This window comes from Onychomys torridus, chromosome 5 (genome assembly GCF_903995425.1).
Source record: "Onychomys torridus chromosome 5, mOncTor1.1, whole genome shotgun sequence".
In the NCBI taxonomy this organism is placed as follows: domain Eukaryota; kingdom Metazoa; phylum Chordata; class Mammalia; order Rodentia; family Cricetidae; genus Onychomys; species Onychomys torridus.
Window position 1 is genome coordinate 125,610,212 of NC_050447.1, and position 15,993 is coordinate 125,626,204.

Consider the following 15,993-nt stretch of genomic DNA (forward strand, 5'->3'; position numbering starts at 1 on the left):
TCCGGATGAATAACCAGGCCTGGGCTTTTCTCCGGTTTGCCGGGGACCATGTTTTCTAGACCCGTGTGTTATAATTTCTAATGTCTACAGATGGAGAGGCATTATTAGTATTTCTCACTAACAGACACTCCTTACTCCCCTTCCCTAAGATGATGGGGCTGGAGCCTAGGACCTCACACACTCTATCTCGTCATTAAATATACCTGAATTGTATTGATGTTGGTGTGTGGTAACTGATGGGGTCCCAGAAATTCCCTTAATGACATCTAAATGGTATTTAGCTTTTTCCCTGGAGGGCCATACTCTGGAACTGTTATGCTTTAGGGTAATGTTAAAAAAAAAAAAAAAGAAAGAAAGAAAGAAAAAAGAAAAACAAAACCCACCTCCTTCATCCTGTCTTTATCCACTTTAAAAAAAAAATGGTTTTTCATGCAGTAAAGTGGGTCAGTGACTCAGCCACCGCCCCATGTGCCACACTGGAAAGGGAGGTGATTAAGGAGAGTCCAACTGCCTGGAGTCTTCTACTTAAGAAAATTAGAGAAAACTCCATCCTAAAGAAACCTACCCAGTGGGGAATAATTCAGCAATCCTGTCTCCAGGACAGTAACACTCACCGTCTGTCCGCTCCTCTCTCCTCCCTGGTCTGTACAGACCTCTCTATTCCCAGTTCCTTTTCTTAGAGTTTCTAAACACACCATAGTTTTGAAAACCAAAACATGAATATTTTGGTTTTTCTCTCATCCTGGGGAAGCTGCCACTCCACATTAAGTGAAAGGTAGAATACCTGTTTGTACCGTGGATGCTTTTGTGTGCGCATGTTCGTGAGTGTGTCGGGTCAAGAGTCCCAGGTTGACCTCGGGAGTCCGCCTCCTTCACTCTCCACCTTAGTTTCTGATTCAGGACCTCTCACTGAGCCCAGAGCTCATCAATTAGGCTAGGCTCTCTGGCAATGAGCCCTAGGGCTCTTCTTCCCTATGTGTTGTGTTCCCAAGCATCCCTGCTTTTCTGGAGTTACAGGTATGCGTGCTTCTGCACCTGGCCTTTTACATGCATGCCCAAACCAGGTCCTTTTGGTTATACAGGGAGCACCCTACCCCACTGAGACATCTATCTCCCCAGTCTCTACCTCAAGACACTTCAGTAGCCTTTTCTCTTCCCATCCGATCAAGTGCAATGGAGCCCGTGCTGTGTCTGTCACCAACACTTTATTGAAACTGGCAACATACACACTTTATAATAGAGCAAAAATAATGTTCCATATGTACAGCCTCTGTGGGGGCTATCTGACTATACACCAGGCAGAGTGAGGGCATCAAGTCTTCAGCGTGTGCACACAAGGACACCAGACAGACACTGTGTGCACACTACAGTGAAATGACATCAGAGGTCCAGTGGAAATTCGGCATGGTACCAACAGCATCCTCCTCCACGCACAGCTCGGTCAGTAGTCATTTACCTGGAGTCCGAGGCTGAGATAGGTTGTGTGGCTATGAATCTCTTGAGCGAGACCACCTCTGCAGATAAGTTTGCCATCCCCTGCTTCAAATATAAATTCTCAGCCTCGGAAACCTTATAGCCACTGTCTTTGACTTCCATCACTCCTGTTTTGAAGCTACTCTGAGTTTTGCCATTCAGTTCTTTGTGATGCCAATGTTCCGATTTGAGGGACCAATCTTGAATGTTCGTTACCTGCACCGAGAAAGGAGTGAGGGAGGAATGGACCATACCTGGGGTGCCATGCTTCTCCAGGTCAAAGTGTCTTTTGGCCATCACATCTGCAGGTGAGGAGAGTTTCTGCATGCCTTCAAACTCGCTGTCCAAAGCCTCCACTTTGATCTGCATGGCCTTGGCTTTAATTCGGAGCTTGTGTGGCAAGGCAGAAGGGTTTACTTCTGGAACCTTCACCACTGTGGCGTGCACCCGCTGAAGCTCCACCGGAGAGTGGATGGGGCCCTTGGGGACCTGCTGCTCATCTTCCCCATCAGAGGACTTGCCCACAACACCCTCGTCAGCCTCTGAGGTTCTTGGGGAGTTGCTGGTGGACCCATGGACCTGCAGGAGGGGTGGGGAATGGGAGAAGGTGGAGAAAGAGCTTCCCATGTAGCTCTGGTAGATGGAGGTGGAATAGGCTCCCCGCTCCTCCCTGGACTCCCTGGCAAAGCTCTCCAACTCCACGGGCTCCTGCTTGATCACAGGGAACTTGTTCTCAGGGCTCCGGCAGCCACCCTGAGCGGGACTTTCCTGTGTGTGCTCCACAGAGGACACCTCGGACACATCGGACAGAGAGCTCTGAGGAGAGTGTTTGATGACCGAGATGCAGCTCCCAGCTACCATTGTGGGTTCATGCTCATCCACAAACGAGTTCACAGCAGCCTTGGATGTCTGGTAGTCCTGGAAGTACACAGCTGTGGAATTACTGAGTTTCTGGATTTCTTGGGCATACGCTGTGGAGCTAATTAAACCGAACTTTAATTTGAGAGACAGCAGCTCGGCTTTTAAAGTGGCGTTTTCTTCCCCCAGTGCAATCAGCTTGTTCTCCAAAACCAGGTCGTTGAGCCGACGCTTCTCCCGAGACCTCTTGGCTGCCTCGTTATTTTTCCTCCGCTTCTCCCAGTACATGGCATCCTTCTTCTCGTCGGGAATGAACTCCCGTTTCCTCCGACACGCGGAGGACTTGCTCTTCCCCACACTCCCTTCATTCAGGAGCAGATCTTCACTCGAGGCCAGGTCCTCTGCCGCCTCGGCTAAGGCAGTGTTCAGCACCATCATCTTGTCTGAGCTGCTGGCAGGATCCAGGGGGGCAGGCTCCTTTTTGATGGTCTGCATTTTCCTCAGCTGCATCAGAAAGGACCTTACCCTACAGACCCGTGGAGGGGGATCACTTTCCCAGTGTTCTTTCCATCAACACTTCTTCTGTGGTCCAGTCCAGGATAAATCTGTCACGTGCCTTTCTGAAGTGGAGTGAGGTCCTATTGGTTATCTGCAATAAAGGAGAACACCGTGAGTCCCCTGGGCAGATGTGTGCCAGCTGCTGTAAGGGGGGGGGTGCTGTGCTAAGCAGTCAGGGAGAATGGGCTCCAGTGTGGCTCAGGTCTTTATAAAGAGTGAGCAAGCTGGAAAAAGGCATGAATACACAAACACTTCCACTTCAGCGGCAAAGGACCTCTTTGCAGGGACTGTGTGGTCCAGGAAAGTGAGGAAATGAGTTATTCAGTCACTTACTTACTCACCCAGTCACTAAATCTGTCGCTCAGTCACCCCCCTCCCCACCCTTCCCTCCCTCCCTCCCTCCCTCCCTCCCTTCCTTCCTCCTTCCCTCCACCAACCCATCCTTGGATCCATCTAATCCCTCCCTCTAGTCCCTCACATCCATCTATCCACTCTTTTCTCCCTTCCCTCTGCTCTAGGTCAGATAGAAGAAAGTGGTGTTTAAGAGATGAAAAGGCCACATGGAGGATTCAGGATGATTCATTACAGGGAGGAAATGACAGATAGCCTATCAATGGTGAGTTGCTAACCAGAACCCGCGCTGTCCTGCTTCAGAATGACAATAGATGACATGGCTACCATCTGTTAACCTGCCACCCCACCCATGAGGGCCTGGTGGTCCCCAGTCTCCCCTGGGGACTCCTCTGGCCTCAACATCAAGATGCTACACTTATATAGTTATAAGATCTGAAATGCAAAGGCCCTTCAGGCTCACTGAGCAGACTTTTAAGATTGACAACCAGAGTGCTTTTGGGGGTCCTAAAATCTCAACTTTGGTCTAAAACAGTTACTATTCAGAGGGATTTTTTTTTTTTTTTTTTTTTAAACAGAGCCCTCTTGAAAGTTAAGATTACTTCAAAACTAGAGAATATAATTATGGAAAGAACTTTTTTCAATCTTGCTAATTAGGTTCAATTAAAATATAAGAATCTAAAATAGAATCATCAACTGCTTTTCACACCCATGAGTAAAATATTTATAATATGAATTGGGTCTTACTGTGTGTGTGTGTGTGTGTGAAAGAGGGGGGAGAGTGTGTGTGTGTGAATGTGCAGGAGGATGGAACTAGGGGAGTGCTAGGTAAGCATTCTACTCCAGGCTTTGCCACAAGATAATAAATCCTTATTATATGCCAATGACTCTCTCTCATGGTGCTTTTGGGTCTCTACAAAGCAAAGATGCACACAACCTGCACACACCATTCCACAATTCCCCCCTTCAAGGTGTTGCTCGTCCCAACACATTTCAATTGTGTGTTTTCGCTTCATGCCAGTATTTCTCACTCTTTGTGCATCTCCAGAGGTGTGCCTGTGCAACTGAAGGTCAGAGGTCAACCTCAGGTGTCATTCCTCAGGCTCTGTCCATCTTGGTTTTTGACACAGAGTCTTTCACCTAGAACTTGCCTTGTAGGCTAGGCTGGCTAGCCTGTGAGCTACAGGGATCTTCCTGTCTCTAGCTCCTTAATCACCTGAACTACTAACTGAGCCCCACAACACTAGCTTCTTTTTAACATGGGTTCTGGGGACCAGAACTCCATGCTTGTGTGGTGAATACCAACACAACTAAGCCATCTCCTCAGCTCTCTCACTCACAACACTGCCTGTTGCTTCTGTCTTTTCCACGGCAGCAAGAATGTCAAGGTCCTAAAGACTGAGGTGTCACACAAGGCTCTGTCCATCAAATTGGGCCAGCACACAGGGAGCAGCTGCCCTACTCAAGGAAGCCCAAGGGTTACTAGCAGCAGGCTTCTGTTTGCTCTGTGACAATGACACCCTGATAGGCACCACCTCAAGAGAGTGATACCACAGGCCAAAAGACAGCCTTTCATCCTTTAGTGAAAAATACGATCTCCTATCACCTCTGTACAGGCCTTCTCTTCCCATCTGGAAACACTGCCCTCTGCACAGTGCAGGGAATGCTCCTCACACAGCAGTAGGCTTGCAGTCACCCAGGTCAGTCCTCACCCCTTAAGTGAACTGAGCCAGTGGCAAAGCTGGGAGAAGAAAGTACAGCCAAGGAAGGAGGCTGACCCTGGCCTTTCCTGGGTACTAGTTTTTAAATACCACACAGGCCCTTCCACACCATTTTTTTTTTTTTGGAGCGGGGGACTATCTTTTCTTGATTTGCTACTATTTTCCTCCATGTACTTACTTACCTCGGTTCTTCCTTAAAATATGCATTATATTTCATCTATCACCATCTGTGAGTTCCTCTCCCTGTGGGTCTCACAATTTCTCCACAGAGCTGAGCTCAGAGATATTTTACACCTTCCTGCCCCCAAAGTGTTCATCATGTGACTGCATGGATTTGGTAGGGAGAGAGAAAGAGAGAATGAATGAGTGTGTGTGTGTGTGTGTGTGTGTGTGTGTGTGTGTGTGTGTGTGTGATGGCAGGCCGCCATAGCAGGCCACCATGGCCAAGCTGAACTGTTTAACAAAAATCAGCCCTCTCAGTTGGGAAGATGACTCAGATGCTAAAGCCCTTGACTTGCAAGTATGAGGACCTGAGTTCAATCCCCAGAACCTATGAAGAAAGCTGGCGGCAGGGACCGTAATCTCAGTGCTAGGAAGATAGAGACAGGAGGACCCTTGGGGCTGACTCCCTGGCCAGTCAGCCTAGCAGCCTAGCCTACTGGGTGAACTCCAGGCCTGTGAGAGACCATGTCTCAAAAACCAAAGTGGACAGAATGCTGAAGAATCCTCTGGTCCCCATATACACCATAAATGTACATATGTATAGACACACATACTCACTTATGAATGACTTGGTAACTATAAATGAAACACCTGTGTACTGGCACCAAGCTAGACTGAAGATTGTTAGAGTGGGGAACCAAGTCCTTAAGAATCCAGGGTTTGCCGGCAGGGTGGGGGCCAAACTTAAGAGGATTGACAGAATAGAGACACATGCTTGGGCTTCGATCGATGGGACCTGAGGTATTGGCCCTGCCAACACTTGACATTGACACTTCATTGAGAGATGTCATTTACTGAGCTTTTGCTAAGTCCTAGGCACTGGAGGTATGACCTGCCTCAGGCCATGCCCTTTCAGCATCTTCAGAGGAGACAACAAAGGCTCACAAGGCAAGTGGCATACCTAGTGATCCTACTCATGTGTTGACTGACTTGAGACCTCAAGCCAGCCTGGACCCTGGCACTGACCCCTCATGGATCTTCCCTACATCCTCCTTTTCATTCCCAGACACACACAGCCTCCTTTCATCTCTCTCTCTCTCTCTCTCTCTCTCTCTCTCTCTCTCTTTTGGTTTTTCGAGACAGGGTTTCTCTGTGTAGCTTTGCGCCTTTCCTGGAACTCGCTTGGTAGACCAGGCTGGCCTCGAACTCACAGAGATCCGCCTGCCCCTGCCTCCCGAGTGCTAGGATTACAAGCCCTTTCATCTCTCTTAGTTTGGAGCCTCACATCTAATTATAAAGCTCTTCTAGGGACAGGAAGGCACCAGGGATCTGGGGCTCACCCCACAAATTGGCTGCATCATGAAGGACTGCCCAGAGCTGCCTTCAGTCAGCTTGAAATAGTGAAAAAGACATACAGCTATTGTCCACGAACTTGTGATCATCCTCCAGGCATCTACACTTGCTCCAATCCTCCTTATTATCATTACTTTATCTTTAAAAGAATATGTTTGTGTGTTTCTGCATGCACGTGAGAGACAGTGCCTGTAAAGGCCAGAGGCTCCAGGTAACCCTGGAACTGGAGTCACGAGAGTTTGTAAACTGCCCACCGTGTGTACTGAGAACCAAACTCTGGTCCCCCACAAGAACAATATGCATTCTTGCACTCTTAAGTGATAAGTTATCTCTCTAGCCCCTATTATTATCTTTGTCGTTGTATTTCAAGTTGGGGTTTCTCTGCATACCTTTGGTTATCCTAGAACTCACTATGTAGACAGAAAATGTTGGTCTCAAACTAGCAAAGCTCTTCCTGCCTCTGCCTCCTGAGCACTGGGGTTAAAGGAATGTGCCACCACTACCACCTAGCTTAAAGATTTATTTATTTTATGAGTACTCTATCTGCATGTATGCCTGCACACCAGAAGAAGGTATCAGATCCCATTACAGATGATTGTGAGCCACCATGTATTGCTGGAAATTGAACTCAGGACCTCTGAAGAGCTGCCAGTGCTCTTAACCATTGAGCTATCTCTCCAGCTCCCCCCATTATCTTAAAAAAAAAAAAAAAAAAGGTTATAATTGTATGAATGTTTTGCCTGCCTGGTACCCTTGGAGGTCAGAGGGCACTGGATCCCCAGCACTGAACTCACAGATGGTCATGAGCCACTATGTAGGTGCTGGGAACTGAACCCAGGTCCTCTGCAAGAGCAACAAGTGCTCTTAACTGCTAAGCCAACTCTCCAGCCCCATTATCATTTTTTAAACAAAACCAAAGTGTATCTATTTCAACAGGGGGTGAGCATTTCTCTGATCCAATGACTTGAGTGTTTTAGTTAGAGTTTCTATTGCTATGACGAAACACCATGACCAAGGCAACTTAGGGAGGAAAGGGTTTATTTGGCTTACACTTCCACATCACAGTTAATCATCATAGGAAGTCAGGACAGGAACTCAAACAGGACAGGAACCTGGAGGCAGGAGCTGATGCAGAGGCCCTGGAGGGAGTACTGCTTACTGGCTTGCTCTTGATGGCTTGCTTAGCCTGCTTTCCTATAGAACCCAGGACCACCTGCCTCGGAATGGCCCCACCAACCACGGGCTGGGCCCTTCCCTACTAATCACTGACTAAGAAAATGCCCTACAGGCTTGCCTAAAGCCCAGTCTCATGGAGGTGTTTCTCACTTGATCCTCCCTCCTCTCAGCAAGTCTAGCTTGTGTTCAGTTAACACAAAACTGGCCAGCAAAAAGAGTAAGCTGCTAACAGACAGAAAGGCTGAGCAACTAGCCGGAGACCACACAGCAGTTAAAAAGAGATGGCTAGGGAGTCCAGTTCCTCGACAATGGATGCAGGCAAATGGAGCTGACAATATCTTTTTGTTTTTATTACGATACTTATGCATGTGTGTGTGTGTGTGTGTGTGTGTGTGTGTGTGTGTGTGTGTGTATGTGAAGGCTGGAGGCTAACTCTGGGATCTCACTTTATTACCTGTCTACCTTTTTTTTTAAAAAAAAAAAAAAAAAAAAAAAAGCAGAGTCTCTCAGTGGACCTGGAGAGTCCTGTTTCTACAGACATGCTGCCTAGCAAGCTCCCAGGATCTGCCTGTCTCTGCTCTGTCTCCCCAGTACTGGGGTTACAGGCATGCTCTACTGCCCCATGGGTTCTGGGAATTCAAATTCAGGTCCACACACTCAATGGCAGGCACTTTACCCAGTGAGCCATTTCCTCAGCACAGTGGAGGCCGCCTTCTGAAACCATCAGTTCTCATCATGACTGCTTTGGGTCCCAGCATCTCTCTTTATGATTAGTCAAACCATGACTTCACCCGTGTGTCACTGTTTGAAGCCAACACCGACTGCCGGGGCACCTTAGTCACTATTTATGTTTCTTTTTTGGTGAATAACTGACATGAAATACCAATTCTATGATGTTACCTCTGTCAGCGGCATTAACTCCATTACACCCATTAGCTGATCTGACTGCTTAAAGACACAAATAAAAAAGAGAAACTTAAGAGCAGCATCGCGTCATGCCAGCTGACATACTTTCCCACGCCTACTGTGAAGACACCATCACTGATGCCACATGCTTTTTTATAACCTGCGAGAGGCAGGAGCTGTATTTCATAAGCACAGATCCTCAGAGTTTATTTAAGTCACATGACCTAAATACTCTCTGCAATTAAAATAAGACCTGACCTAAGAAAAGTCTGCAAAAGAATCCAATCGACAATATAAATTTTAGACAGTTTACCCTGCAGGGGTTTCCCCATGGTCATAACAGAAATGCATGTGCAGCTCTAGCCTCTGACCTCTGAGAGGTCAGGGTGACAGTTCAGACTGCTGGGACAGAAATGAGCAAGCACTCAGCACCGATCACAGAGCATCTTCCTTGTTTAGATACCTAAGTCTACGATGAGGCTGGCTGTGAGCTGCCTGATGTGGTGCTGGGGACTGAACATGGGTTCTCTGCAAGACCAGCAAGAGCTCTGAACCTTGAGCCTTCTCTCTAGCTTCTACCTGTGAAAGTTCTGGAAAGTGAATTGATCAGTTCATCACCTCCTTAGAGGTAAGCTTAGAGAAAAGGCCTTTTATTTTTATTTATTTTATTAATTATTATTGCGTGGTGGGGTCAGAGCCAACTTTCAGAAGTTAGTTCTCTCCTTCCACAGTGGACCTGGAGACTGGATTCAGGCCATTGGGTTTGTGCAGGACCGCTTTGATCCACTGAGAACAAAACAGTCTAGCTCCTGAGTGTCCGTCCGGCTCAGGGCCTGTAGTCACTTAGCAGTATAAAAAAGTCCAAAGTACACCCAAGGCCAGGAGAAACACGTGCTTGGTGCACACGTGGGGCATACACATGAGCCATCTCTTACACTGCCAGATTAGCATATCTCAGCAACAAACTGACCCACTTTTTCTGTTTGGATGCATCTGTAAATAAATGTGTCAAAACCTGATCCAGCTTACAGGAAAGGAAAAGATTCCAAGTTCAACAATGGATTACTCGAAAATTAGATTTAAACTTAATAAATTGGATGACAAGTTTGCATTTTATTAATAGATCCATCTACTTTGCTGATTGAAATATGAACTAGTGTAACCGACAGTCTCCACGGGAGCAAGTGTTCGTAACATAATGCAGTAAGTCTAAAGATGGACACAAGCAGGGCACACAGGTCACCCACTAAAACAACTCCACAGCTTGAGAAAATGGAGCCCATGGAGAGAGTTGTAAGAGAGAGTGTGTTGTATGTGTGGCTGTGTACAGAAATTTGTATTTTTTTAACCTAATAGAGAAGCTTCAAAATGGGAACTGTTGCTATCCAAGAAAAATTTTTTTAAAAAAGAATTTGTTTCATGTGTGTGTGTGACTGTGTTGAGTGTCTGCCACTTGTGGCCAGTGCCTGTGGAGGTCAGAGGACAGTACTGGATCTCCTGAAGCTGGAGTTAGTCAGTTGTGAGCTGCCTGATGTGAGGCCTCAGAATCAAATTCAGGTTGTCTGGAAGTAAAACAATCGCTCCTAAGACTGAGCCGTCTCTCCAGTCCCTATTTGTGACATTTTTGAAAAGATAATCAATCCATTTATTAACTCCTCTGGAGTCTTGCTTGCTATGACAGTAAGCTTTGATTATCCTGCCTCCACTGCATAAATGATGGGACTATAGGTATACACTGTGACATTGGGTTAGGGGTACTGGACAGAGGACCCCGGTCATTGGGAATGCACAGCAAACACTGCCAACTGAGCTTCAACCCCACTGTCCCCTAAGTCTTGGGGACACTAACATCACACACAGTCAACTAGGTTATAGCGTGGTAACGACAAAAAACAAAATAACATTGGTTACAAAAAAAGATGCACATTGGGGACAGGGCACAGCAGAAAGAGTTCTTGAATGTTCCCAACCTCCTTTGCCTGGTTTTTAACATTCTTGTTCACTTTCTTAATCAGCACATGACTGTGAGTGCCATTTATTGTGCTGTGCGCCTTACCACTAGAGTGGAAGGTTTATTTGAAGGCTACTTAATTACATTTAAGATCCCTAGAAAGTTAATAAACTACACTGTGTTCTGATAATTGAAAGGCTTATAAACACCCAAACTCCAGCAAAACCACGTCCTCAAAGCCTGGCTTATTAACGAATGGCATCTAGTAAATCCCGGCTAAACTTAAAAAACAAGCTCAAACTCTAATTAAAGCCATACGAGAAACCAAATCCTCCCCCCTTTATAACTACAGGAAAATGAGTTGCAAAGAAATGTGAGAGGTAAGTGGGGGTGGTGGCAATAAAAACTCATTTTGAAACTGAGAAAAAAAAAACCTCTTATGTAATTGTGATCAAAGGTCAGTATCTTTCGACATTCACTGTGAGTCCGATCTGGATAAAAATCAACTCAAATAAAATTTAGAAAAATAACAGGATATCACACAATGTGCTAACCCTGTGAAATGCGGGCATACCTGACAAAAACAAGAAGTGAACATTATAGGAAATCTCAATTACATTGTTTGTTATGTTTGACTTGAATCCCAAGCGTGCTCTCATTCCTCAATACAAATTAAAAATAAACAACTTTTAACAGCACCGATGCCATCTGGGTTACAGTGGAAACAGTGAGGCATGTGTGATTTTGAAGTTGGGTAAAAATAACGCTGAGCACTCTGACCGCGCCTTTCCATCCTACGCTTCAATTAGACCTGCATCTCAGAACCCACTGATGACCAAGGCAAGGTCAGCTAGAAAACTCCACTGGCGGGCGTGAGTCAGGGGCCTTGCTCAACCAGTGCACAGCCTTTCACAAAGGGCTTTAATTTGCAGGCTGTTGCATCATGGTGATGTTATAATTGCCAAGATAAGCCCTCAACACAGAAAAGGAAACTGTTTCACAAAGTACAGCCAGCTTGTGTTCACTCTCATTGAAGGGACAGAAAAGGATGGTGGAGGAGAGCAGGCATGGCTGACTGAGCTCCCATCTTTGAAGCCCTGGCCTGGGCTGCTAACCAGCTTCTCTAAGTGCAGGCACTTTTGTAACACGGGGTGCTGAGTGGGTCCTCCACCTGCCTTGTTCAGCAACCGCCCTTTTTATTTTTGAAGAATGATCAAGGCAGGTCCCAGCTCTTTCTGCAAAGCACAGTTCTAGACTGCTGCTGCCGCCGCCGCCGGTCCCTCAGACCAGGGTTCCTTCAACAAGATCAAGAACCATCAATGTAATGGGACCTAGCTTTTGTTGTCCACCGTCTAAAATGGCATATGTATACACGTGCATGTGAGGACAGCCATTGCTGACCTCAGACCAGAGGTTCTCAGGCAAGCATCAGCCAGCTCCAAGAACACAAGTCACAGAGAGTCCCAGGGATCTGGAAAAGGTCAGCCTACTCCCGCTGTGGGGACTCATCATCTCTGTTCCTTCAGACACTTCCCTAAGATGTGAACCCAGTTACTTGGGACATTGAATCGCTTCGATGTTGTCAAGAATTCCCTTGGCACAGACATTAATTGACAACATATACAAGTCAAGAGTATTCAGGAACAAAAAAAGTTGGATCTTTACAGACCCAATACCAACCGTATTCTCAACTTTCCTGTGAGATTCCAGTTCAGTAAAGGAAAGTGAGCCCAGACACAAGCATTCTGGAAACATTTGTTGAATTTCTTCTAACTGTCCAGCTCCACAGGTTTCCCCTAGATTCCCTAGAGGCTAGTGAGGGTCGATCATATACCCAGAGGCCTGGGGAGCACCTGCGCCTGTCCTTTTTGCACCTCCCAAAGCTGTCTCCAGTTGAAAGAGGGTCCCTACGGTGTCCGATAGCGTCCTCTGAAGCTGAATTCCAGGTTTACCACCCAGAGAGAGCAGCTTGATCACCCTCCAACACCTGGATGCTTCGCCTGAGTGACATCAGAAGCCCACCCAGGGAAACCAGCAGCTGGGATGAAAGCGCAGGGAGGTATTTTCACAGAGGGACAGCTGCATCTATGTGGGTGATTTAGAGTTAAGGACACTTGACCATATATATAATCTTGGGCCTTTGACCATATAAACTTTAGATACAAGAAACAGAACAACGTGGGCTCAACTGGCCACGTTCAAGCAGGGACCCTCCTTTCCATCGCAATCAAGACTGCCCTCCCCCCATTTCTAAAGCCATTTAGAGGTCTCGCTTTTTCACTCCATAAATGGAGAAGAGCTTGGCTCGGAAATACAACGAAGACTCCAGGCACAAAGGTGTCTGTGGGGTCGCGGCTAGTGATGTTGCTGCTGCGGAGCGGAGTCTGCCCCTGGCTGTGACGCCCCAGGCTGCTCTGTCCGGAGGCCCATCTCCGCTGCAGCCTGCGCCCAAGAGGCACGCCGGCTCTCCGCTTCTGGCCTCCCGGCTCCGGGCGAGCGCAGCGAAGCGCACGGCCCCCGCGAGCCTCCGCCCCGCTCCGCGGCCGCGCCCCCACGCCGCGCCGCTCCCCAGGCCCGCCTCCCGCCGGGTGGGCGGCGCAGCGGGGCCTCGGCGCCGCGAGGACCCCCGCGCCAGAACAAAGGAATGCGGGGAGGGGGCGGGGAGGCGCGCGGGCCACCGCGAGGCGCGTCCAGCGGCTGCCCAGGGGCGCGTCTCGGGCCGAGGTCCCCGCCTGCCACCGCCAGGCGCGTGCCCGGTTCCTGGAGCGGGAGCGAGGGGCGCAAGGAGGCTTGATGGGATGTGGCGATGCAAAGCCCCCCCCCCCCCCACGCAGGCCTGGGTCTTCCACCCCAGCTCGCAAAGTGGGTCGGGTGTGTGTGTGGCTAGCCCAACTGCAGCGTCTTGGAAAACGGCTGAAATAGGGGTAATAATATGTTCCAGGGGTCAATATCTAGAACGTGTCCGCCCCTTAAAATAATATGTAATTCAGCTATGTAAATGTTACGCTAAGAAAAATATATCTCACAGACACTATTAAATACATATATTCACACATCATTACACTAAGTAAGAGTCCGGGAAGAAATTTCATATTCAGATACTTAACATATCCACCCATGAATAAAACTAGGTTACACAGGCAAAAATACACTCTACTAACCTATATATGCTTCCCACAACTCATATTTGATCTGGGGGGTAAATCACGATATGAAATAAATACTTCTGACCTCATTAGCTGTTGTTATTTACAAAAGCCAGAGAGAAGATGACTCTTGGCCATTCCCTGCTGGCCTCTGAGCGCAGCAGTTCCTCCAAAGTGTCCTTTAAAATGATAAATGGGGGCCCCGCGTTCAGCAGTCACTGGGCGCTGCGAAATGCCTTCCTAAAAATACGGTCTTATCAGAGGTCTTGGAAGGCTGGAGTTAAAACTACAGCAAATGGCCTTGAGCTTGTATTTGCACACAGCCCTGGAGACACCAGAAATAGCACTGAGGCCACGATTGTTAAAATGTGATAGGGCTAAATTTAGAAAGACGTACATTTCATTTAGGGCAAAAGACACACATTTGGCAAGCTTGGGCTAAGTCAGACTTAGTCGGTTGTCACTTTCCGGCTTAAAATATCCTTAAAAAGAACCAACAAAACCCCTGTTGATAGTGACATTCTTAAACGCTGAGATTGCCCTACTTTCTTTGTGGCAAGATTATAAAATCACGTAATTAGCTCTCTTTCTATGCTCAACAGCCAGCAAATTCGGCAGTTACATAACCTAACATTTCCAGGAATCTATTAATGATCTGTCTTGTGGTGTCTGAAAAAAAAGAAAAAAGAAACCCAATGACGATAAGGTGAGAAACAAGCTGATGGAACGGAACGCATTCCAGTTGGGAAAGTGGGGAGACAAATGTCACAATGGCTCGTCCCGGTCTTAAAAATAACACCTCGAACATTTTAAGGAGCCCCCCTCCCCCGCGCGTATCCGTATCCAACACTAGGAATTCTCCTTTCTTAATAATGAATTCCGTAGGATCGTTTTCAAATCATGCTTATTTGGGAACATACAGAGGTACCAATAAGGATCTAATACCCAACGCTGCGCTAAAATGACCAAATCATTGCAAACATACGCGCATATTCCCTTATCACCTAGTCCTCTGTGCCCACGTTTCACCGCGGGCCCATTATGCAATGTAAGAAAGGACACATCCCTCCACCTTCCCGAGGGCTCGTAAAACACGCTGACGACAAACAGGGTGGAAAAACGTCGGTGCAGACACAGCGCCTGACACAAACAAACGCCGCGCAGGCATCTCTGAATGCCGTCACCGTTCGCACTCCCAACCCTCCTAAGCAAATCAAGACTGCTCCCCGTGACTCAACCCTCCGCCTTGGCCGGCCCAGAGAGGGGACCAGCACGGAGAGACCCCGGAGAGCAGGGAAAGTCGTCTGGCTGCTAGGGGGATTGGCCTCCGCTCCGCCTCCCCGGCGCGCTCTTCTCCACCGAAACATCAATTTTCCTGAAATCCGGAGACATTATGCAATAGCGGGGAGGGGGAGGGAGCGCGCGGCAGTCAGGGCTACGTGCCGGCGCCAGGGCGCTGCAATCAAAGCAGCTACCTTAAGGTGGCGAGTCCCCCTCCTGCCAAGGCAGCAAAAGTTTATGTAATGCATGCCCCGCGCACACTCGCCGCCTCCCGCCATCCCTGCGCCGCGCCCGCCCGCGTCCCGCGCCCCACGCCCGCCGGCCGCGCGCTCCGAGAGCGGGCGGGGAACGGAGCCGGCCCCCCCCCCCCCCGGGCCGCCGGTGGGCGGAGCGCTTACCGTGATTCTGCTCCCTGGCCCGAGAGGGGAAAGAAAGGGTGTCCAGGATCTAGCTAGCTGCGCCTGAGCGCGATCCGGGCTCTGCCGGGCCCTCAGCGGGCGGTGGCGAGGGCGCGGCGCGGGAGACTGGCGGGCGCGCCGGGTCCGCGGGCACCGTGGCCGCGCCGAGAGATGTGTGTTAGTAGGTCAGTTCCGAGCGCCGCGCTACGTCGCCGCCCGCCAGCCCCGCCGTGACGGGCGGCCGCCGCCCCAATCGCCGCGCCCGCGCCCGCCCCCGGCCCGCAGCCACTGGCCGCGCCGACAGGGGCGGGCTCCCCGCCGCCCCGCCCCGGCCCGCCCCGTCCTCTCCGCTGCGGCGCCACCGCCAGTCCGCGTCCTTCCCTAGCCGCGGTCGCAGCTGCTTCCCGTTGTCCACGGGGACCCACGCCGAGCGCTGCGTTGCGCAACGGGACGCACCGCGGAGCCACCGAGGCGCGCCAGGGAGGAGCCCAGGACCCCTTTGCCCGTTGCTGGCCGCGCCCTCCGTGGCCACCGCTCTCGCTTAGTGCACCTTTTTGTTTGTTTGTTTGTTTTCCCGAGAGCCACAGCGGGCTGGGCTACCTGTTGCCAACAGAACCCCGGGCGAAGGCTGCGGGGACCCGGGCGTGGCGGGGACATTG

The 15,993-nt window shown here is 49.2% G+C and overlaps 1 protein-coding gene across 1 annotated transcript; it reads right to left on the reverse strand.

Annotated features, from left to right (window-relative positions):
* Positions 1-1,209: 1,209 nt before the first annotated feature.
* Nfil3 (nuclear factor, interleukin 3 regulated) lies at positions 1,210-15,540 on the reverse strand. Its single transcript, XM_036188151.1, has 2 exons — positions 15,335-15,540; positions 1,210-2,980 (listed from the first exon to the last, which is right to left on the reverse strand). Exon 2 carries the CDS (start codon positions 2,839-2,841, stop codon positions 1,453-1,455), a length of 1,389 nt encoding a protein of 462 aa, XP_036044044.1. The 5' UTR covers positions 2,842-2,980; positions 15,335-15,540; the 3' UTR covers positions 1,210-1,452.
* Between the last annotated feature and the right edge of the window lie 453 nt (positions 15,541-15,993).

Excerpts from the sequence above, each read along its gene's own strand:
- Nfil3 (XM_036188151.1), bottom strand. The coding sequence starts at position 2,841 with ATGCAGCTGAGGAAAATGCAGACCATCAAAAAGGAGCCTGCCCCCCTG.